The sequence below is a fragment of the Pan troglodytes genome, chromosome 4, assembly GCF_028858775.2.
Source record: "Pan troglodytes isolate AG18354 chromosome 4, NHGRI_mPanTro3-v2.0_pri, whole genome shotgun sequence".
NCBI classification, from domain to species: domain Eukaryota; kingdom Metazoa; phylum Chordata; class Mammalia; order Primates; family Hominidae; genus Pan; species Pan troglodytes.
This window is the reverse complement of record NC_072402.2, coordinates 85,917,119-85,940,497: the sequence shown is the minus strand read 5'-3', so window position 1 is coordinate 85,940,497 and position 23,379 is coordinate 85,917,119. Positions and strand designations below refer to the sequence as shown.

The 23,379-nt window shown below is 32.5% G+C and overlaps 1 protein-coding gene across 3 annotated transcripts in view; it reads right to left on the bottom strand.

Annotated features, from left to right (window-relative positions):
- The window catches only part of CDH9 (cadherin 9), a 157,792-nt gene that overhangs the window by 6,748 nt on the left and 127,665 nt on the right, over nt 1-23,379 (bottom strand). For 2 of the 3 annotated variants that reach the window (XM_001135234.7, XM_054684437.2), the window contains exons 4-9: nt 19,372-19,491; nt 18,612-18,779; nt 16,287-16,474; nt 15,126-15,379; nt 3,057-3,193; nt 2,465-2,586 (exon numbers count right to left, since the gene is read on the bottom strand). In XM_001135234.7, the coding sequence (XP_001135234.3) occupies nt 2,465-2,586; nt 3,057-3,193; nt 15,126-15,379; nt 16,287-16,474; nt 18,612-18,779; nt 19,372-19,491 (989 nt within the window). Of the gene's footprint in view, nt 1-2,464; nt 2,587-3,056; nt 3,194-15,125; nt 15,380-16,286; nt 16,475-18,611; nt 18,780-19,371; nt 19,492-23,379 lie in introns of those variants that run through there. The other variant, XM_016953499.4, reaches the window with a different exon arrangement.

Below are 23,379 nucleotides of genomic sequence, written 5' to 3'. Positions count from 1 at the left end.
TTTGTATAAGTATATTTTATGAGGATATACATATACTTAAAATCTGTTTTATTTTTAACTTTGTTAAATTCAATTAGGGCAATATATATTAAATAATTATAATTAGTTAATATCAATTATACTTAATTTTTATAAAATATTAGCATATAATATATCAATAACACACATGAATCAGTAAAAGACAAGCATACTAATAGATAAGTGAGTAAAGAATATTTATATGTGATTGTAGGTTGACTTGTGTTCCCCCAAAATATCTGTTCAAGTCCTAAATCCCAGTACCTATGAATGTGGCTTATTTGGATATAGGCCATTTGCAGATAAAATCAAGTTAAAATAAGATCATTCTAAATTAAGGAGGACTCTAATTCGATGACTGGAGTCCTCATAAGAAGAAGCAAATTTGGACACAGAAACAGATACAGGAAGAATGCCATGAAATGATGGAGACAGAGATTAGAGTAATTGGCGTCCACAAGCCAAAGGATGTCAAGGATGGCTGGCAAGCACATGAAGCCAGAAAGTGCCAAGGGAGGATAGTCTCCTAGAACCTTTAGAGAGAGCACAGATAGCCCTGCTGCATGTTAATTTTATACTTCCAGCCTCCAAAACTATGAGAAATAAAATTCTGTGTTTTAAGTCATTCTGTTTGTGGTAATTTGTCATGGCAGCCCTTGGAAACTAATACAGCTGTAAATTATTTTTAAGTCCACGTTTTTATGAAAAAAAAATGTTTGGCCTTAATGATTTTAAAAGAATTCACACTAAAAGTGTTATGAGAAATTTACATATTGGCAGACATTTAAAATCTAGAGTTGCCAAGTACATAGGCAATCATATGTATTTGGTGGGAATATCACCTAGTTTACGACAGATTTGGAGAAGTATTTGGGAATAGTTATTAATATTTATAGATACAATTTAATTTTTCCTACTTTGAGAATTATATCAAAAGAAAGAGTACCAGGTGGTAAACAAGCGAAATGTACTACAGTGCTTATTATAGTATAACTGGGGTACTGCTAGGGTAACATTTTGTGGATAAACCAAATTTCCATTAAGAAGGTAATAATTGAATAAGTAATATGTAACTATGTTATGAAAATTAAGCATCAAATTCAAAAAAATCATTTACTAAACTGAGATGCCCATTATATGTTGCAAAATGAAAAAGAAAAGCACATTTTTATCCAAATAGCTATGTGAAAATTCCATGTTATTACAAATAAAAATCTCATTCGCATTTTTGTATATGTAGGTGGAATGTGCTGTGTATCTCTGTCTTAGTCAGCTGGGCTGCCATAACAATCCCACACACTCAATGGCTTAAACTACAGAAATGCATTTTCTCATAGTTCTGGAGAATGTAAGGTTGAGATCTAGAGGCTAGCATGGTTGGCTTCTGGTGAGGGCTTGCAAATATTAATAGCTACCTTCTCCCTGAGTGCTCTCATATGGCTTTTCCTTGGCCCACGAATTCAGGGACAGGGAGAAAGAGAGAGCATGAGCTCTCTGTTATCTTTTCTTTGTATGCTAATTCCATCAGATCAGGCTCTATCCCCTTATAACTTCACTTCATCTTAATTACTTCTTTGAAACACCATCTCCAAATACAATGACACTAGGGTTATATTTTCAAGATTTGAATTTGGAGGAGGGCTACAAACATTCAGTTCATAATATTCTCTATTGGAATAGAAGAAAAACTGTATTTCAGTTTATTTTCTACCTTAAAGAGACATGACAGAATTAAAGATGATTCTTAACATCTACCTATTTTATCTTTAAAGTAGTTAATTACATGGTTAAATTACTTTTGGTAAAATTTATGCAGTTACTGTTATTGAAAAATACTACATTTTTTGTCAAAAATGAGCATATTCTGCATTTATTTAGAATTACTTTATATACATTTGAAAGAATTACTTTGTAAGAAGACTTCATAATTCTTTTAAAAACAAATCTACTTCATTTCAATGATACGAAACTTTAAAACTTACAAAATATCACTCATATCAAAATCTGAAACTATTAAAAGTGGCAAAATGTAATCAAGAAAACAATGATTATGATTACCTTTATAATAACATGAAACAATTTCATTTTCATACTTCAGGTTTTATTTAATGATATATTTTCATTCTATTAGTGAAGATAACTCAGCATAAGCATAATTATGAATGCAGGTAACAGCTTCTACATATGTGATATTCACTATAAACCTAGTATATAAATTAAAACATATGTTATAATATTCCCTACTATATTATTGATTCCATTATAAAAACATTTTTAAATCACCTTTTTAAAAAATCACTGTGAGTTCTTTGTTAAGGATAAATGGTGGACAAGAAGTATTGACAACAGCCTGCACAAAAGAAATCCTGCAAATAAAGTGATGTAATGTCATTTGACTTTGTAAAGAGAAAATATATTCTTTGAAGTTTTTAATGATTTTATTTACCTGCCCAGGTTTTGCATTTTCACAAACAAATGTTTCATAATACATGGCAAATTCCGGAGCATGGTCATTTATATCTAGAATTCTGATGAAGACAGGGATGTGGCTACTTTGTTTTGGGTTATCTGCAACGAGAACACGTGTAAGATTTCAGTCTCATTTACACAGAAGCAGTGAAACCACTCACCCATTTGTAGCTTAGCAACAGATCCTTTTTGTGGTGTTCACTTTCTCAATTGGGCTGCTGATGAATATCTCAGCTCTCTTACATGGTCCAAAAGAAAAGCACAATAAAATTGAGGAAAACATAATTGAGAATGAAGTATTATTTGTAATAGATAATTTTCTTAGATTATTTTTATGAGGTTAAATTATATTTCTCTCCTATATAAGGTGTAAAAGAAAATCAAATTTGAAATGAATGATTTGATAATCCTTAAAAATAATTTAAAAATGTGTTGATATTCTAAGCCATTTCTCTAAGATCTTGCTAAGGATACAATCGTGCCACTCAAGAAAATGAGTCTAGCTGGTGCTATTATTTTACCACTTTGATGAAAGACAGTGTCTTCAGGTAGATGTAGCTCCAACTTACTTATTTCTGTGGCTGTAACAGTGATGTTATGCCAAGGAGATGATTCCCGGTCAAGGGCTTTCAAAGTGAAAATAGAACCATTTTCTGAGTGAATACCGAAAATACGGTCCATATCAGTATGCCGATCAACAGAGTACCTGGCAGAAGACAGACTCATAAATCCAGGCATTCTTCTAAGGTTATTAGTTCTACTCTTTCTTAAAGCTATAGGTAATTTCCACAATGACCTGACAAAGACATGAAATGCAAAATGCTAACAACTTTCTTGAATTTTTATTTTATAGAATTGTTATTTGAGCAATTTCATATGTTTGACTCTTTCTACTTACTATATTATCCTATGTGTACTTTAGAACTGTTATTTATACATATGAATCTGGATGGCAGCTGTTAAAGTGAGTTCTTAAGTATCACTTGGTTCACTTATCCTATCGTAGGCCTACTGCAGTGCTTGAGACACTTTAAACAGTAATGTTAAACTTGACTGAGTCAATAGTAATGAATAAATCGAAAGTATGTTAAAAAATACATAACTGTGTCCAGAGTCCTCTATAAGTGAATATTGAGAAGGCTATTATAAAATACATCGCTCTTGAATGTTTTTTTATTCAAGGAATATCCAGCTGAATCAAGGTCTTTCTCTACTCTATCCCTCCAACTTATTTCAAATCAAAATGAAATGTTATATCACCACAGAGTTCTGTGACTTTCTCATCAGGGCTGTATGTGGAAGAGGTCATTGTAAGCTTTGTATCTTATTAAAGATAAGACTCTGCAGTTGGCAAAATAATATCTCCTCTCCCTAAGATGTCTATACCCTAATCCCCAGAACCTGTGAAGATGTTGTTTTACACAGCAAAAGTAATTTTGCAGATGTGATTAAGGTTAAAACACAGAAACAGGGAATTATCCCTGATTATCAAGGTGTGTCTAGTTTAATCCTATGAGCCCTTAAAAGTGGAATGGGAAGACCAGGTGCGGTGGCTCACGCCTGTAATCCCAAAATTTTGGAGGCCGAGGTGAGTGGATCATCTGAAGTCAGGAGTTCGAGACCAGCCTGACCAACATGGTGAAACCCCGTCTCTACTAAAAATACAAAAATTAGCCAGGCATGGTGGCAGACACCTGTAATCCCAGCTACTCGGGAGGCTGAGGCAGGAGAATCACTTGAACCCAGGAGGCAGATGTTGCAGTGAGCCGAGATGGCACCACTGCACTCCAGCCTGGGTGACAGAGTGAGACTCCATCTCAAAAACAAACAAACAAACAAAGTGAAATGGGAAGGCAGAAAATTGGTTTAGAGAGATGAAACAGAAGATAAAAAGAGAAGAGATATGAAGACTAAGAAGTACTTGACCCATTGTTGCTGGCTTTAAAGCTGAAGGAATGGAGCCACAAACCAATAAAAAATGAACATAGGCAGCCTCTAAAAACTAGGAATGGTCCTTAAGCTGACATCCAGCAAGGAAACAGGGGCCTTCCCCACACAACTGCAAGGACTTGAAATCTGTTCACAACCTGAATGATCAAGGAAGCAATTCCCTGCCTAGAATATACAGAAAGAAATATGGCCCTGTTCACACCGCCCACCTTGACTCTAGCCCGGTGAGACACATACTGAACTTCTGATCTACAAAAGTTCAGACCTATCTATAAGATAATAATACATTTATAGTATTTTTGTGGCAGCAATAGAAATCTAATATATCCTTAAAAGATAAATTTTTGAAAAGATTAATTTATATGAAAGTCCTTCAGTTACATCAGACCATGTTATGCCGTACTAGTTAATTCTTTACATCTTTTTGAGATTTCTGTTGCAGTCTTTAATTGAGCCATATCAGAAAGTGAGTGCTTCTCAAACATTAACATTTAGGTGAATCACATACGAATCCTGTTAAAAACAGAGTTTGATTCAGTAGGTCTGGAGTGGGAGCTGAGATTGTGCATTTTTAACAAACTCTAAGATGAATCCTATGCTGTAGCTCCACAGGCTAGGTTTTATATAGCAGTTTTAGGCTATGGGATGAAGTGATTAGAATAAGAACAGAAACAGGAAAAGCAATGAAAGACAATTAACAGGCTAATTAGCCTCTTGTGTAATCCTCATTTTTCTAGGTATCTTATTAAGGCATCTTATCTTATTATGAACTCCCTTTTGATCAAGTGAATTGGGAAATTACAGCTCCCACTGTAAATCTTAAATATATTCACAGTTTGGTGCTGGCTTTGGCAAACATAAGTAATAGACATTTAGGTTTTGAAACATTATGAAGTACTGGCATTTTTTTGTTGTTGTTTTTCTTTTCTTTTTTTGAGACTGAGTCTCACTCTGTCGCCCAGGCTGCAGTGCAGTGGCGCGATCTTGGCTCACTGCAAGCTCTGCCTTCCAGGTTTCCGCCATTCTCCTGCCTCAGCCTCCCGAGTAGCTGGAACTACAGGCGCCCACCACCACGCCCGGCTAATTTTTTTTTGTAATTTTAGTAGAGACAGGGTTTCACCGTGTTAGCCAGGATGGTCTCGATCTCATGACCTCGTGATCCGCCCGCCTCGGCCTCCCAAAGTGCTAGGACTACAGGCTTGAGCCACCACACCCTGCCAGTATTGGCAATTTTTAAATTATTGGGTGAACATACATTAACCTAAATTGTATGATTCTTTTGTTTGAATTGTTTATTAAAGGACATACTATTTAATCTATTGTTTAAGAATTATGCTGAACTTAAGGGATCTATTAAGTAAATGGGTCTGATCATAATTTTAACAATTTAATATAGTGTATGAAGATGCTTGCTTAATTTGTTTTCTGCTAAATTTTATAATACAATTATTGCTGAGTCATAGATACTGCTTCAAAGAGAGTATTTGGGCCTTTGGAAAAAAGTTATTGGGTGTCATCTCAGTGGTGGAATGGCTAAAAACTTATATACTTGGTCTCAGGTTTTACCTCACTCCCAGTACATGGAACCAGTTCAGTTGTCTCTGTTTTGTCATTCAATAGGATTTTACAATGCACAACAGAAGTACATGCAAATGATAGTATTCCCTCAGTTTTTCAATAATCATTATTGTAATCTTTTCACATGGTGTTATGAAAAGAATTTAGGCACTTAAAATACACTCATTTGACATACGATTGCTGCCCAAGAGTGGCCTATATTTCTTGGGTGGGAAGTCCTAAGGCGATAAAGGAGAAATAGAAACCTAGATATAAAAATATGTAAAAATGCATAACAGCATATATATATTTTTTATTTTATTTTATTTTATTTTTTTCTGGAAGCAAATGTCATGCTGGCTTTTAGCCAACAATTGTTTGTCAGAGTATTATCAGAGCTAGATCCCATTTGCAAAATAACAATGTAGTAAAATTGAGCATGCAAGTCATACTGAAATTTTTCTTTTAAATCTCTATTTCCAGTTGTGCTAACATGAAACAAAATATTATGTTTCCTACCTATAGGTTTCAACCCTTTCACAATTCCTGATGTGGGCTTTATTGATGTTGGGACCAAATCACTATTATAAGGTTTTTGAGAGAAAAGCAAATAAAGTCATTGGAACAACAAAAATATTTTATTTTCCTTAGCTACACAAATTCTGCTTATGAATAAAAACAAACCTAAAATGTACACAAAGAAAGAGGAAGCAAAAGAACATAATTACATCTGTGCATTGAATGGAGCTCAATTCATAATATCCACCTGTAAATATTTCTCTCTATTGTTGGAAAGGTCAATAGTTAACCATTACCTGCTTATGTCTGAATAGATCTTGGATTTCTTCCTACTGTTTGCATTGAAGGTCAAAGAGGAAAATAAAATTTCCTTTTGTGCTCATTGCTAGCTGCCCTAGAGTTTAGCCTAGAGATTTTGATGATATTTCTATAACTGAGGAATAGCTAACAATTGCAACATGATAAAAATCAAGCTTTGATACACTTGTATCTTTTTTCAGGATCAAAATAGATTTGGGTTTCTGGCCACCTTACTCTTAGGTACAACCTTGAAAGACACTGTTTTTCACTGTAAGAATTCATGAAGGCACTCACAGACGATACAGAAATAGCTCACTTTTAACTTTGACAGCGCCAACTTCCAGGTCTATATTCAAATTTTTGTTTCCAGTGCAAGTGATGTCTCACAATTTGTCAAAGCTCAGAGATAATTTTCTTTTATTTAGCAGCCAAACTTCTATTTTCACCCAGAATAGCACATTCAGATTTACTTATTAATAATAAATACATTGGATTACCACAAATGACCAGAAAGAGCCTGATAAACCCTTAACACAGAACAAAGCTATCTCTATGTTCCAGCAGATGGCCTACTATAACAACAATATTTTATTGGTCCCCCTGCATTGAATTTTGAACAATCAGTTTAAAAAGGCCATTGTCATAAGTTTTGTATAAATACTCTCTGCAGAGACAGGATCCAATCATATAGGCATCAAATAACATGTGAAAGAGAGCACAAGGGCTCTCTTCCCACAAAAGCTGAACTCTGCTTTTCATTTTTCTTATTTGCTTTATATTTTTATGTTCTACCATTAAAAGTCAAGCATGTATCAGATATCTATATTTTTACCTAGCACAAATAATCTAAACTCAATTATAGACACCAGAATAAATGAGTAATATGCAGAAATATGTCAAGAATGCATTCCTTTTTCTCTGCTGGATTCCATACATTTCTTCCACTGACTAAGTCAATTTAGGTAGGACATAATTTGATTTTTACTTTTCAGCTACTGCTTTCCAGAAACATGTTTTCATAGCTGTGACCTAGCCAAACTTCATTATCCCTCAAAAATGAATATTGACTATTAGCTATACAATGACATTATTTATAATTTCATTTGAAAAAATAGTTCAAATCTTTTTTGCAAAGATTAGTGATATTATTGTTAGATTATTATTATTTTACCTTTTGCAATAAAATCAAGCAAATATGAGAGAAGCACCACTATACAGGAATGCACTTACACATTTATTCCAGTTTATTTTGAAGTCATGGACATTTTATTGAGGCATAATTAAATCCCTCACCAGAAAGTTTGTTTTGTTACTTTTCAATTCCACAGCAGTAGAAAGGATCTTTTAAAAATCATTGAACTTTAAATACGTTAAGCATAAAATAGGTGTAAAATGAGGCAACATGTTATTTCAGATCTTGTAAAGCTATAATCAACCCTATAACTTTGGAGATTCGTGATTACTAATGAGGTGAAGCAGAGCTGACAACAGCTGCTAATTGTAACCATAATCTCATGTTGCAAGTGGCAGATGTATTTCAGAAAATATATTTGATGAACAGATTTAATCGTGGATGAGAATTAGTTCCCAATCTTTCCCTGGAAGAATGTTTTTCTGTGATGCTTATCATAGCCTATTTCTGCTCTGAGATCAGTCATCCTTCTAAATTTGATCGTAGCAAACAAAACAGTCCCATGTTACAATGTTGCATTCTTGTTGAATTATTGCTGATTTTTCTTCACACTATAATTGGATATCTAAGGCTTTTTTGCATACATTTTGAATGCTAACAGAAGCCATCCTCTGTGCTATGCTTTCCGGTATGGCCTTACAAATTGGCAGAATTGGAAGTACCATCTGAAGAATACAATTTGAGATTAATTTTGCTCAATATTTTTCCACTCCTTATAATAATCTTGAGATGCTACAGGTGAAATTATAATTGATTATTTCTAGGACTTGAGTACCCTATACAAAACAAAGATTTCTGGATGACCTTTAAACTGAACTTTTTTAAAGCCATTTTTTTAAACACTGGGAAGCAAGTTTGCAAATTTTACTATCAGTCTTTGAATGAGAAATTTTACTTTTGAAATTATATCCTTGGGAAATTATCAGATATAGGAGAGGTTTTATATACACACATGGAAATTATCAGATATGGGGAGATTTTATATGCACATACACACCAAGTATATGTGTGTATGTAAAGATTGTATATATCTCTAATCTAAATATTTATGATGTATAATATACATGATAGTATATCATTTATACAATAGAATGAAATGAATTTCATTTCATTTTACAATAGAATGAAATGAAAATTTCATTTCATTATACAATAGAATGAAATGAAAATTTCATTTCATTATACAAAAGAATGAAATGAAAATTTCATTTCATTATACAATAGAATGAAATGAAAATTTCATTTCATTATACAATAGAATGAAATGAAAATTTCATTTCATTATACAACAGAATGAAATGAAGGCAGAAATAAATAAGTTATTTGAAACCTATAAGAACAAAGACACATATAACAGAATCTCTGGGACACAGCTAAAGCAGTGTTTAGAGGGAAATTTATAGCACTAAATGCCCACAGGAGAAAGTGGGAAAGAGCTAAACTTGACACCCAAACATCACAATTAAAAGAACTAGAGAAGCAAGAGCAAGCAAATTCAAAAGCTAGCAGAAGACAATAAATAACTAACATCAGAGCAGAGCTGAAGGAGATAGAGACACAAAAAAACCCTCAAAAAAATCAATGAATTCAGGAGTAGTTTTTTTGGAAAAGATTAAGAAATAGGTGGACCACTTGCCAGACTAATAAAGAAGAAAAGAGAGAAGAATCAAATAGACACAATAAAAAATGATAAAGGGAATATCACCAGTGATCCCACAGAAATACAAACTACCATTAGAGAATACTATAAAAACCTCTATGCATATAAACTAAAAAAACTAGAAGAAATTCATAAATTCCTGGACACATACACCCTCCAAAGACAAACCAGGAAGAAGTTGAATCCTTGAATAGACCAATAACAAATTCTGAAATTCAGGCAGTAATTAATAACCTACCAACAAAAAAAAAGCCCAAGAACAGACGGATTCACAGCCAAATTTTACCAGAGATACATAGAGGAGCTGGTACCATTTCTTCTGAAACTATTCCAAACAATAGAAAAAGAGGGACTCTCCCCAATTCATTTTATGAAGCCAGCATCTTTCTGATAACAAAACATGTCAGAGACGCAACAAAAAAAGAAAATTTCAGGCCAATAACCCTGATAAACATTGATGTGAAAATCCTCAGTAATATACTGGCAAACTCAATCCAGCAGCACATCAAAAAGCTTATCAACCACGATCAAGTTGGCTTCATCCCTGGGATGCAAGACTGGTTCAATATGCATAAATCAATAAAGTAAGCCATCATATAAACAGAGCCAACGACAAAAACCACATGATTATCTCAATAGATGAAGGAAAGCCCTTCAATAAACTTCAACACCCTTTCATGCTATAAACTTTCAATAAACTAGGTATGGAGGGAACGTATCTCAAAATAGTAAGAGTTATTTATGACAAACCCACAGCCAATATCATACTGAATGGGCACAGGCTGGAAACATTCCCTTTGAAAACTGGCACAAGACAAGGATGTCCTCTCTCACCACTCCTATTCATTCAACATAGTATTGGAAGTTTAAGCCAGGGCAATCAGGCAAGAGAAAGAAATAAAGGGTATTCAAATAGGAAGAGAGGAAGTCAAATTGTGTCTGTTTGCAGATGATATGATTGTATATTTAGAAAACCCCATCGTCTCAGCCCCAAATCTCCTTAACCTGATAAGCAATTTCAGCAAAATCTCAGGATATAAAATCAATGTGCAAAAATCACAAGCATTCCTATACACCAATAACAGACAAACAGAGAGCCCCAAATCATGAGTGAACTCCCATTCACAATCGCTACAAAGAGAATAAAATACCCAGGAATAAAGCTTACAAGGGATGTGAAGTACCTCTTCAAGGAGAACTACAAATCACTGCTCAAAGAAATAAGGGAGGACACAAACAAAGGAAAAAACGTTCCATGCTCATGGATAGGAAGAATCAGTATCGTGAAAATGGCCATACTGCTCAAAGTAATTTGTAGATTCAATGCTATCCCCATCAAGCCACCATTGTCTTTCTTCACAGAATTAGAAAAAACTAGTTTAAATTTCATATGGAACCAAAAAAGAGCCCTTATAGCAAAGACAATCCTAAGCAAAAAGAACAAAGCTGGAGGCATCACGCCACCTGACTTCAACCTACACTGCAAGTCTTCAGTAACCAAAACAGCATGTTACTGGCACCAAAACAGATATACAGACCAGTGGAACAGAACAGAGCCAGCAATAATGCCACATATCTACAGCCATCTGATCTTTGACAAACCTGACAAAAGCAAGAAATGGGGAAAGGATTCCCTATTTAATAAATGGTGTTGGGAAACCTGGCTAGCCATATGCGGAAAACTGAATCTAGATCCTTTCCTTACACATTATACAAAAATTCACTCAAGATGGACTGAAGACATAAACGTAAGACCTAAAACCATAAAAACCCTAGAAGAAAACCTAGGCAATACCATTCAGGACATAGGCGTAGGCAAAGACTTCATGACTAAAACACCAAAAGCAATGACAACAAAAGCCAAAATTGATAAATGAGATCTAATTAAACTAAAGGGCTTCTGCACAGCAAAAGAAGCTAGCATCAGAGTGATCAGGCAAACTATAGAATGGGAGAAAATTTTTGCAATCTATCCATCTGACAAAGAGCTAATATCCAGAATCTACAAAGAACTTAAACAAATTTACAAGAAAAAATGAACAATCCTATCAAAAGGTGAGTGAAGGTTATGAACAGACACTTCTCAAAAGAAGACATTTATGCGGCCAACAAACATATGAAAAAAAGCTCATCATCACTGGTGATTAGAGAAATGCAAATCAAAACCACAATGAGACACCATCTCCATCAATTAGAATGGCAACCATTAAAAAGTGAGGAAGCAAAAGACGCTGGAGAGTATGCGGAGAAATAGGAACACTTTTACACTGTTGGTGGGAATGTAAATTAGTTCAACCATTGTAGAAGACAGTGTGGTGATTCCTCAAGGATCTAGAACCAGAAATACCATTTGACCCAGCAATCCCACTACTGGGTATATACCCAAAGGATTATAAATCATTCTACTATAAAGACACATGCACACTTATGTTTATTGCACCACTATTCACAATAGCAAAGACTTGGACCAACCCAAATGTCCATCAATGATAGACTGTATATACACCATGGAATACTATGCAGCCATAAAAATAATGAGGTTATGTCCTTTGCAGGGACATGGATGAAGCTGGAAATCATCATTCTCAACAAATTAACACAGGAACAGAAAACCAAACACCACATGTTCTCACTCATAAATGGAGTTGAATAAGGAGAATACATGGACACAGGGAGAACATCACACACTGGGGCCTGTAGAGGGTAAATGGAGTTGAACAATGAGAACCCATGGACACAGGGAGGGGAACATCACACACCAGGGCCTGTCAGGGGTTGGGGGAGCTAGGGGAGGGATAGCATTAGGAAAAATACCTAATGTAGATGACGGTTTGATGGGTGCAGCAAACCACCGTAGCACGTGTATATCTATGTAACAAACCTGCCGGTTAAACACATGTATCACAGAACTTAAAGTATAATTTAAAAAAAAAAAGAAAAAAATAAGCAAAAAATACATAAAACCAGAAGTTAGTTTTTTTTGAGAAAATAAATAAATTTCAAAAAAGTTTTGTCACACTGATCAGGATAAAGTAGATAAAAGTTAACAATATTAAAGATAGCTTTCATCACTACAGATATCAAAAGGATAATGTGAAAATATTTTGAACAACTTTATGTTAATACATTTGACAACTTAGATGAGATTTACAAATTCCCTGAGAGATAAAAAATTAAAAACAAAACAGCTCATTAAATAATTAGATAACCAGAATAATTCTGTAACTACTAGAGAAATAAAATATGTAGATACAACTCATATAAAAAACAAAATTACAGCCCCAAATATTGTCATTTTTAAATCCTACCAAACATTAAGGAAACATTCTAATTCTGTGCAAACTCTTTCAGAAAATTAAAGAGCATATTATATATCCTACTGTATTCTATGAAGCAGTACTTCCATTTTACCAAATTTAGACAAAAACATTACAGAAAAACAAAACTATAGAAGGTATCTCTTATAAGCATCATGCAAAAGTGACTAAGTGGCTAATTTATTTTACAAAATAAATAGCCTTGGTGACCTAGAAGGGGCATCATGCCTCTTGCAAGGTGCCCAGCATTTACTGAATTCCTAATAAGCAAATATGCTAGATGAATGAAGAAAAAATAATATGGATTATTAAAAAGATTTGGTCTCATTCAGACTCAAAAATGTTCAATTGTCCAGCACTAACATGTTTCATCATCTAAGTTGATATGATGTCATTGTTTACAGTTTTCCGGTAATGTGTGATTGCACTGAAACAAGTTACAATCAATTACTTCTAAAATGAATGTAGGATTTCTAGCATAAAAATATGGTGCAACAGACACTAAGGAGAAATCAAGACACAACCAACATTGATGATTTTTTTGAAACACGACAAATACTATAAAAAAACAGACACTTGTTGAGCATTTGTAGCTACTGGTATGACCAACCCCTTGTCCTTTAAAAAATAGATGAATACTTTTATTTCCATTTATGTACTGCAGGAAACATCAAAATAATTTACACTCTTTTCTAATAAACCCTCATACAAAAGACACCAACAAGCACTCATATACCATTTCAATAAAACACAAATCTACATTGCTTTGGATATGAACACGCTAGTGCATATACATTGGTGATTGGACGGCTAGATTAATTTTTCATTTTATTTCAAGAGTTTTACTTTAAGCAATATGAACATTTTAATTAAGCATTTTATGTATCATGGTAAAAATCCTGCCAGAGGTAAATAATCTCCAATAATAACAAGAAGGTGTGTTTCAAAATGATGTTAAACAATATAACAAGTACATAATTTGATACTGATAATGTATTTTTTTGAAACAGATGTTTAGTGAATTATACTGTAATAAACCTAAAACTAACCCTAATTTTCAATCTAATATAAGCTCTAGGCATTAACTACACATTGGATTTTATGGACTGTTTCTTAATTACAAAGGTTAACATGTTCTTAATCTCACCAACAAATTAAATCATCATTAAAATATATTTAGTGCAACAAATTGCTTTATGAATTAACATATTTGGATAGTCCTAAAATGAAAATTAAATGGTTATATATTTAGTATTGTGATTATTAATATGCTATATGTAAAGGACAACATGAAAAGAATTTAACCATTTTCCCTAACTAATTAAATGTTAAGCAAAGTAGAATTTTAGATAATTTATTAGCCATATATTTAACAGATTATTGTATTGTCTATCTCTTCAGCTGTCTATATGTTCCTCCACACATCCACCTATCATTATTCATCCCATGCATTAATCTATATATGCCCCAACTATATTTAAATTCCCCTTTGAACAATATATGAGATTCATTTATATTTCTGACATATTTAAAACCTTTAAAATGGTGAAAACTATTCAAAATTTGGAAAGATACGCTATACAAATTAATACTTTTACCTTTCTTATTCACTTAAATGTCATCTCTTTAGTAATACTCTGATATGAGAATATAATTGACATAATATTCTTCAAAAATTTTGATATGTGTTAGGCCTTACTAACAATTTTCAAAAGAAAATATTTCATATTTTCTAGGAAAACATTTTTTTCTAATTTATTTATTTAGTTCCTTATTAATTTGAACTTGTATTTAACCAAGAGGGACAATGAGACAAGGACTACGGCAACAATAAAGGTATTAAAATCATTGACTCTGGCATTAAACTGCCTGGTTCTTAAAATCAGCTTTGCTAATAAACAATGGGCAAATTACTTAAGTACTTGGTGCCTCAGTTTTATCCTCCCCCAAAACAAATTATAATACTATCTACCTTGTACCCAGAGCATTTCAAAGACAGCCAAGCTAAGAATTTGTTCTCTGGAAGTGTTTGGTATTATTACTGTGCTTGATTATACATTGTGCAACCATTTTTTCACACAGTTTGTAAATAGTGAGATTATTATATTTCTAAAAGCATAATAAATGTTTTCAAAGTACTTACTTTATTAAATTGTTCCTGGCATCTGGATCGTATGCTGTAACCTGTCCAATGATACTGCCCTCCTTTACATCTTCATCTACTTCTATCAAGTAAGAGACTTTAGTGAACACAGGAGGCTCATCTATATCTTCCACAGATATTTTGACCACAGCTGTATCTTTGAAAGGTCCCAGGTGTAAGAATCGTGGATCAGGGTGAGTGTTACTTGCATCCACTCTTAAAGTATAGAGCATTTGATTTTCAAAATCTAAATTCTGGAGTTAAATAACATAAAAGAAATTAGCATAATTCAGAAGATATGACAATGGAAGATGATTTCAAATTTTAATAGCCAGCGATCACGATTATACCAACAATTCTATTTAAATGACAATGATTGCTTCATAGGTATATGAAATAAATTTATAAATATATGTTTTGCCATACACTTATTCACAGAGGGTTAACTTAATATAATGGCATACACATTGAAATTGATTCTCACTTAGTAATATGCTTCATTTTTTTGGTGACAAGTAAATGAAGTATTATCTAATGGATTTATACATTACATATTATCATTATTAAAGTTATGCAGTTATAATCAGAAGAAAAATATAAAATAGAAGTATAGAATAAAAATTATTTCTACTTCAATTATTTGAGCACTTGTGGAAAGTAAGATATGAATAAAAAGTGAAATAAGGACAATATGAAATGATAATATTGAGCTGTACTATTAGATGTAAAGATTAAGAATGTTCTCCCACATTGCATTGAAAATCGAGGCAACCAATGGAAAACACAAAGCATCTTTAGGTTTTATTTATTTAAATATATCATCACACTTACAATGAAAATATTTTGAAAAGTGCATGAAATAATGATGGCTGTGTGTTTATTTTTTCCTCTATGGAGAAATACAAAACAAGTACCTTGAAGTTTATCTAATTTTAATTTGACTGTTTTCTAGTTTTAGCATGAGCAACTGAGGTTTTAAGTGTCAATTATGAAGACATTTAACTTGCTTGAAGTGATATCACAACTATTCTCATTTATCTGAAGGATAGACAGCATGTAAAAGATGGGAGAAAATAAATCCCAGGCTTTTTTTCCCTTTACTGAAAAGCAAACGTAAATTATAAAGCACTCAATGAAAAAATGAAGACAGTGAAAAGAAACCTGTTTGACAGTTATAATCCCTTCCTGTGTATCCTTGTCAGTGATGACATCGAACATGTCTGCACCATCTCCTTCAGCAATGCTATACTCCATTTCTGCATTTTCCCCCACGTCAGGGTCATTGGCTTTTATCCTTCCAAGATGAGTTCCAAGAGGTACAGACTCAGGAGAATTAAATTGATACGTACCTATAAATTAAGTAAGAGCTGTTTTGACATTTCATCTTTATATAACATTTTTTCATTTCCTCTGCATTTTTAACTTAAATACATTAATTTTAAATAGGGAGAGTTTTTATCATATTGAATTGTAAGCTGTCAAAATTGTATATTTATTAATTTGGAAAAATAATTTATAAAACAGAACACTCTCATTTAGTAAATGAGAAGTGTAAGTCCCAGAAAAAAAAAAAAAATTAGAGAATGTCCCAAATTTATTTAGACTATAGATGGTAGGCCTGATATAAGAATCCAGAACTTTTGGCTTAAAAGAACATGAAAAACAATTATTTACTGCTCATCTGGGGCTTTCAAAATGGTCATCACACTTTTTTTTTTAACATGTATTCAATTATTTTTTTAAATGCATTTATTATTTTATTCTAAATCAGGAATAAAAAATAATGCCATACAGACCAATGTTTCTTTTTTTTTTTGCTGTTTGTAGTTTTAATATCTTTTAGTGGGGCATGGATGTTTGTATTTTTTGTAGGTTCAAGCAAGTGTTATATTGTATTCTGGTAACCCTAAAAGCATTTTAGTTTGTGGCTACCTATTCAAGAGACAATAGAAAAAAGAAAACTTTAATGTTAATGAAGGTCAGAAATACTTTTAAACATTTACAATGTGCTGCAGTCTATACAAGGTCTAAAGGCTTATATGCTAATTTATTTAATCCTCACACTAGTCCTCAAAGGACCAATTTAGCTATATCATCTTCAGGGGCAGGTCTTAAGGAAATTATCCTGCAGACTTGGGAAAGGGAGGATGCAAAAACTAATTCTTTCTGACTTCAAAGTGTATATTCTTTCCTATTTATTTGGTGGTTAAGAATATGAGTAAATAAATTCAACTGCCTGGGTTTGAATTCTGACCACCTGGCCAGTTAGTTAAATTCGCTAAACTTTGATGTCTGCGTCTAAGAAATAAGGATGATAATGATAGTAATTCACTCATAGGTTTGTTTTATGGGTTACAAAAATTTAGTTCTGGGTCTAGTCCTTAATATTTTATTATTACTCTTATAGTTCCAAAGTTTTGTTAGCATTATTACAGATAACAGAATTACAGAATGTCAAGGCATTAAAAATGCATCGAGTAATACTCTTTATAAAGGAATATGAATGCAAAGATGTTTATGTTATTTAGGCTTATTATTTATGTTCTCAGCAAACTTTATTGTTTTACATATAACATATGAATATGTCCACCATTCAAAGATCAATACAACATTTTAAATATAATTGGCCTGGAAAAATGTTTTACTGTATTGAGATTAGCGATATGAATTTAAGTTTCAGCTTTTAATTGAATATTTTGAAATAGGGGTCCTTATATATTTATTCACTGCAAAATAACAAATTTCAGCAGAGAATGGAAATCTTTTTCTGCAGGACATCATGAAATGCAAAGTATCCATGGTTTAATGTCCGTCCTAAAATGGTGACAACTGAAAGTGTTAACTGATGTAATCTTCATAACTTAGTAACAGAGATACTACCAAACTTGAATACGTCTAAAATGCCCTCACAAACATAGTAAACCATAACTCTATGGGCCACTAGGAAAATATAAAAATGATGCTAAATAAGCCCATCTGCATTGATATCTTTAAACTATCAAGAAGTCTGTGTTTCAGAATCAGTTAGATAAGAGATTATAAGTCTGCGTGTAAAACAAGGTAGCTGAGGTAAGACAAGTGAGAGACACAGGATTTGAATCCAGATAGCCAGACATGAGAGCCCACCCTCTTAACCAAGAAGTGGATCCAAAGGAAAATGTTGAGACAATCTCAGTGAATGATGAGAAAGGAAGTCTGGAAAACTTTATAATCCTTCAAAGTTAGAGAAGTTAATTTAAAAGTTGCCGGAGAAGCTTAATACTTTGTTTTCTTCCACTACATACTCCAAAAAATGATGAAAATAATCATCATCACTCTCTATTTGTGGGAAATTGTGATTTTTTTTTTTGGTAGAGGAATGGATTATGGTTTTTTCTTTATGCATAAACCAATAGCAAAACTACTAGTATGAAATCTGAATATTAAACTTCGCTACTAGTGTATTTGAGAAGTTTTTGGACATGAGATCACTGAAACATTTCTTACTCTGGGGAAATCGAGGAGGGTTGTTGTTGACATCTGTCAGCGTGATGTTCACTGTGGTGGTTCCAGAAAGGCCTCCCATCTGGCCACCCATGTCTTTGGCCTGTATAACAACCTGGTACTGCTCTCTATTTTCTCTGCTCATGTCTGGTAATGCAGTTTTTATTATGCCTTTTGGAAAAAGCAGACAAAAGTTTTGCAATTAAATCGCTGAGTTTTAAAATTAAGCTAGACAAGACTCATTTTACAAAAGTTGATTATAACAAACATAAAATGTCAGTGTATTTAAATATGTCTTTCAATCCATAACCACTTTAAGATAATTCACAGAACAGGAAGGATTTTCCCACGGGCTATGGTTCATGAAATGGGTTTTGCTAAATCAAGGTATTTAATTTTTTTGATTACAAAAATTAACTTCAGCCAAAAATCTTTAGACATATACAGTTGTTTAATTTTGATAATTGTCATATTCAAGTTTTGAGTATTCTCTATGCCACATAATGTGCTGAATCTCTGTGAAATTTTGTATTTAGTGTTTCAAATTTAAACCCAATGAATAATAGTTTAAAGAGCTAAGGGTTCAAATAAGTTATTAAAATAATAGAAAGTTTGCATTTGTTTACATTCAATAATGACAGGAAACAAATAGAAACATGAAACTGAATGAATAATGGTTTTAAAATATTTTAAAAATCTCTAAATTAATTATGCATCTTAATGTATTATACAATAAGAAGTCAGCCAAGTTTAAATGTCGTACCTGATTCTGGGTCCACTGAAAAATATGGCTGTCCTTGCAATATGCTATAGACCACTTTGGCACTATTTCCGTAATTGGCGTCATCTGCATCTGTTGCAGTTACTTGTATAACAGATGTACCTACATGAAACCCCCATCCCCAAACAGAGACATTTACATACTTCCAAATTTGAAACAATCTTTCTTAAAAATATGTTGCTCTCAGTGTTTTGTATTAGACGATGTTGTATGTTTGAAGAAATTTATTTAAATACTTCCTCAAAAAAGTTACTTTCCTTTCTCATTTTCTATAAACTGAAGTGTTTCTTAATTTTTTTGTTTATCTAAGAAAAAGTATCAAAATATATTATCAGTAAGGTGAATATAATAAGACTAATTGATGCATCACATTTTTAATTGATTGGAAGTGTTTTAGGGCAAACATTCTTAAAATGAATATAACACACATGAAATTTGTAATTAATACATTTACCACTAACTGGAAACATGTATTTAAAAGATAAATCTAACATTTTTTAACCTGCTGCTGCTTTTTATTCTGGTATATTTGACTGTGAATGGTAAATAAAATAAAAAAATAAAGAGACAATTTCTATGAAGAAATAAACCAAAATGCTGTAAAATTGACCTGCAAGATATTTTTTGTTCCCAAGATATACCTAATTATGAAGGGCCTATGCCTCTCCTTTAAATATAGATAATATGGTTCTTATGATTACCCCTATTGATATGCTGCATAATACTGGTTATTTGCTGCACATTTGTAAATCATTATTCTCCAAAAGAAGGTGTAAAGTGTGTAATTCTGTGTCACATGCAATACTGCAATTTAACCTTACTATCTAATTTTATATCATTAAATTTAAATTATGTTAAATTTTGTTTCAAATCTTTCAAAACATAAAAGTGCTTTAAAAGCAGGGATCAGCATAATAAAATATATTGATGAATTTTTAAAATTATCTTTTCCTGAATTTCCATAAATATTCAAAGCATGGTTCTGACATCACCCTTAACTGAAGCCTACTAGGTTTGCCCTTGGACAAAGCTAGATTGTAGGACATTGTTCAGTATATTTTACGTAATTTCTAAAAGTTTGAGTCTGACTCTTACATACATTTTAAAGATTTTGAAAACAGGAGGAATTCCATATTGGCCCTACCACCTAATTTAATAGCCCACATACATTACACACTCAATAACTTGTCTAATTGAATTACGGTGGATGTTTCTCAAATGTTGCATGTATATGTGTATGCCAATTCCAAAAATTAATATATAGTAATTAAGATCAATATTAACAGCTCATTTCCTGTCAATATGTTTGAATGTTAACACATCAAATGAGCAAGGCTTTTTAATGTTTTCTCAAAAATAATTAGCATAACAATGACAACTTGAGCTCATTCTCTTGAGGCCTCTGTTTTCTCAACTGTAATGCAATTGATGTGTCCTGTGAGTGAATGGAAACATTGCATATTTACTTAATCCATCCCAGCTGTAAGCTTTTATCATTAAAAAATTATCCACCCATGTGTTCATTAGATGAAAGCAAAAATGATAAAGTGATTTACATTCCCCCCACACAAATCACTTTATGATGTGCAGAAGTTCAACAAAGTGTTTTTTTTTTTAATTTACATGTAATGTCCTCTTTATATAACCCTATGTGATATATATTAGAATAAGTGTGGTTTTCACAATTGGAGGTTACTGAAATATGAATTATTAAGCATTACCAATATGCTGAAAATACAAGTAGTTCGTTCATCAATTTTAGGACATTTCTTGAGTTACCCATTTTATTTTTCTTTTAACATGAACATTATTGTAAGCTTTCATAATGGGTACAGGTAAAAACAATCTTTTATATTTATTTGACTCTTTCAAATAATATTTTTGTGGAATTTTAATTTCGATTATTAGCTCTATTAGTCGGTAGATGATCTTTGAAGTTACGCAAAGACGCTTAACAAAGAGAAAGAAGTTAATATAAACAAAAGGAATAAACTCTGTGATGTGGCCAAAAAGCTAAAAGCACACATAAAATACTTGTTCCACCTCTCAGAGCTCTGGTAATAATTAAGAATGCTTTTAAACACTGGTAGTCACTGACAAAATATCATTGATATGTTTTTTTTAGCAAACTGAGAGACAGTGTGTTAGATTATAGGGAATAAAGAGTTGTAGTTTTTTTCAGAGGTGTAATTAAAAGTTAAAAGCATTTAGTAATAAAATTAAATAGAAAATGGTTTATATGTTTTATATTAATTTCTTTTTTTTTTTTTTTTTTTTTTTTTTTTTTTTGAGATGGAGTCTTGCTCTGTAGCCCAGGCTGGAGTGCAGTGGCGCAATCTCGGCTCACTACAACCTCTGCCTCCCGCGTTCACACCATTCTCCTGCCTCAGCCTCCCAAGTAGCTGGGACTACAGGTGCCCGCCACCAAGCCTGGCTAATCTTTTTTGTATTTTTAGTAGAGACGGGGTTTCCCATGTTAGCCAGGATGGTCTCGATCTCCTGACCTCATGATCGCCCACCTTGGCCTCCCAAAGTGCTGGGATTACAGGCGTGAGCCACCGTGCCCAGCCATTTTATACTAATTTTATAAATGTTTCTTTATAGAGACAAAATAAAAGAGAATACACATGGATATTTACATCCCACTAAATTTTCCAAAATATGTATAATTTTTATTTGTTCTTTATTTAAAATAAATATTTTATTTTCATATTAAAGATAAAAATATAGTAAGTAAAATATAGTGAAACTTGAATGACAAATTTATATATTGCATCTCATATCAAAGAGGTGAACACGATTTTGAGACCATTATTTTTGCAATTCACATTTTTATGAGTTTTGCATATAATATCTTACTTTAAATAGAAAATATGTTAAGGAATCAAAGAAGTTTACTGTAATTCTTAACTCATTATTTACTTAACTGTATAACTAATAATCTTTAGGAAAAATTTCAAAGACTCAAAGGCTAATTCTGTGATAGTAAATCATGAAGAAATGTTAAAGCTGATAAATAACTAGGTGGCTAAAGATTTCGGGGAACCAAAAGCATTCCTCTGGATATGGGAGAAAAATTCATCAATATAATTATTATTATAATTTAAAGATAAGAAAAGTTTAGATTACACAATGTAACCAAGTTATGCCAGTTGGTCTTACATATATATTTACACATCATATTAGAGGAAGTTAAATCAATTCATTTTATTACACTATACAAAATAAACTTCATATATAAAAGAAAAAACATCCCTCTATATATTTGTGCCTTATATGCAAATATGAAAGTGTTTTGAATCTAGTGTTTGAAATATTTAAAATCGCAAATGTAAATGACCCCAAAACCTAGGCCTCGTATCTATTATCCATCTATCTATCTATCATCTATCTATCTGGCATTAATTATCTCTCTCTATAAACTTAGAATAAAATATTTGTATACAAAGATTACTTAGTCAGTATAAATGTTACTAATTTAAACAGTTTTCTAGACACAGATAGTATTGAGAAGGGGAAATACTGCCTTTATTCTTCTTTAACAAACAGCAACTTTGTGGCATGGTAATGTCAGAAAATATGTATCACCGCCTATTATGTTGTATAACATGTAAAAGCTTTCTCTCTCACACACACATTCTCTTTATCTGTATCTATGTATATCTATCTATCATCTGTCTCTTTCCATATGCCTGGAGTGGTTGATAGAATGGTAAAACCAACTAAAGGTTAAAGAAACAGAATCACTCTATGAACTAGAGGAAACAAAGAAAAGAGGTGAATAGTATGGGCTTTTTCCTGCCCTGTAGCCTAAGGCCTGTCTTTAGAGCACTGTAGAAAAGAGACTGGAATATTTTGACTTGGTTCAATGTGAGAATAAGATAATGAAAGTTACAGAAAGTGAAAAAGGAGTTTATTCTTCGCACCTCTCTGGTTTTGACAGAGTCAACTGTTTTCTTCTGCCATAGGGCGATGACAGCCACTAACTTG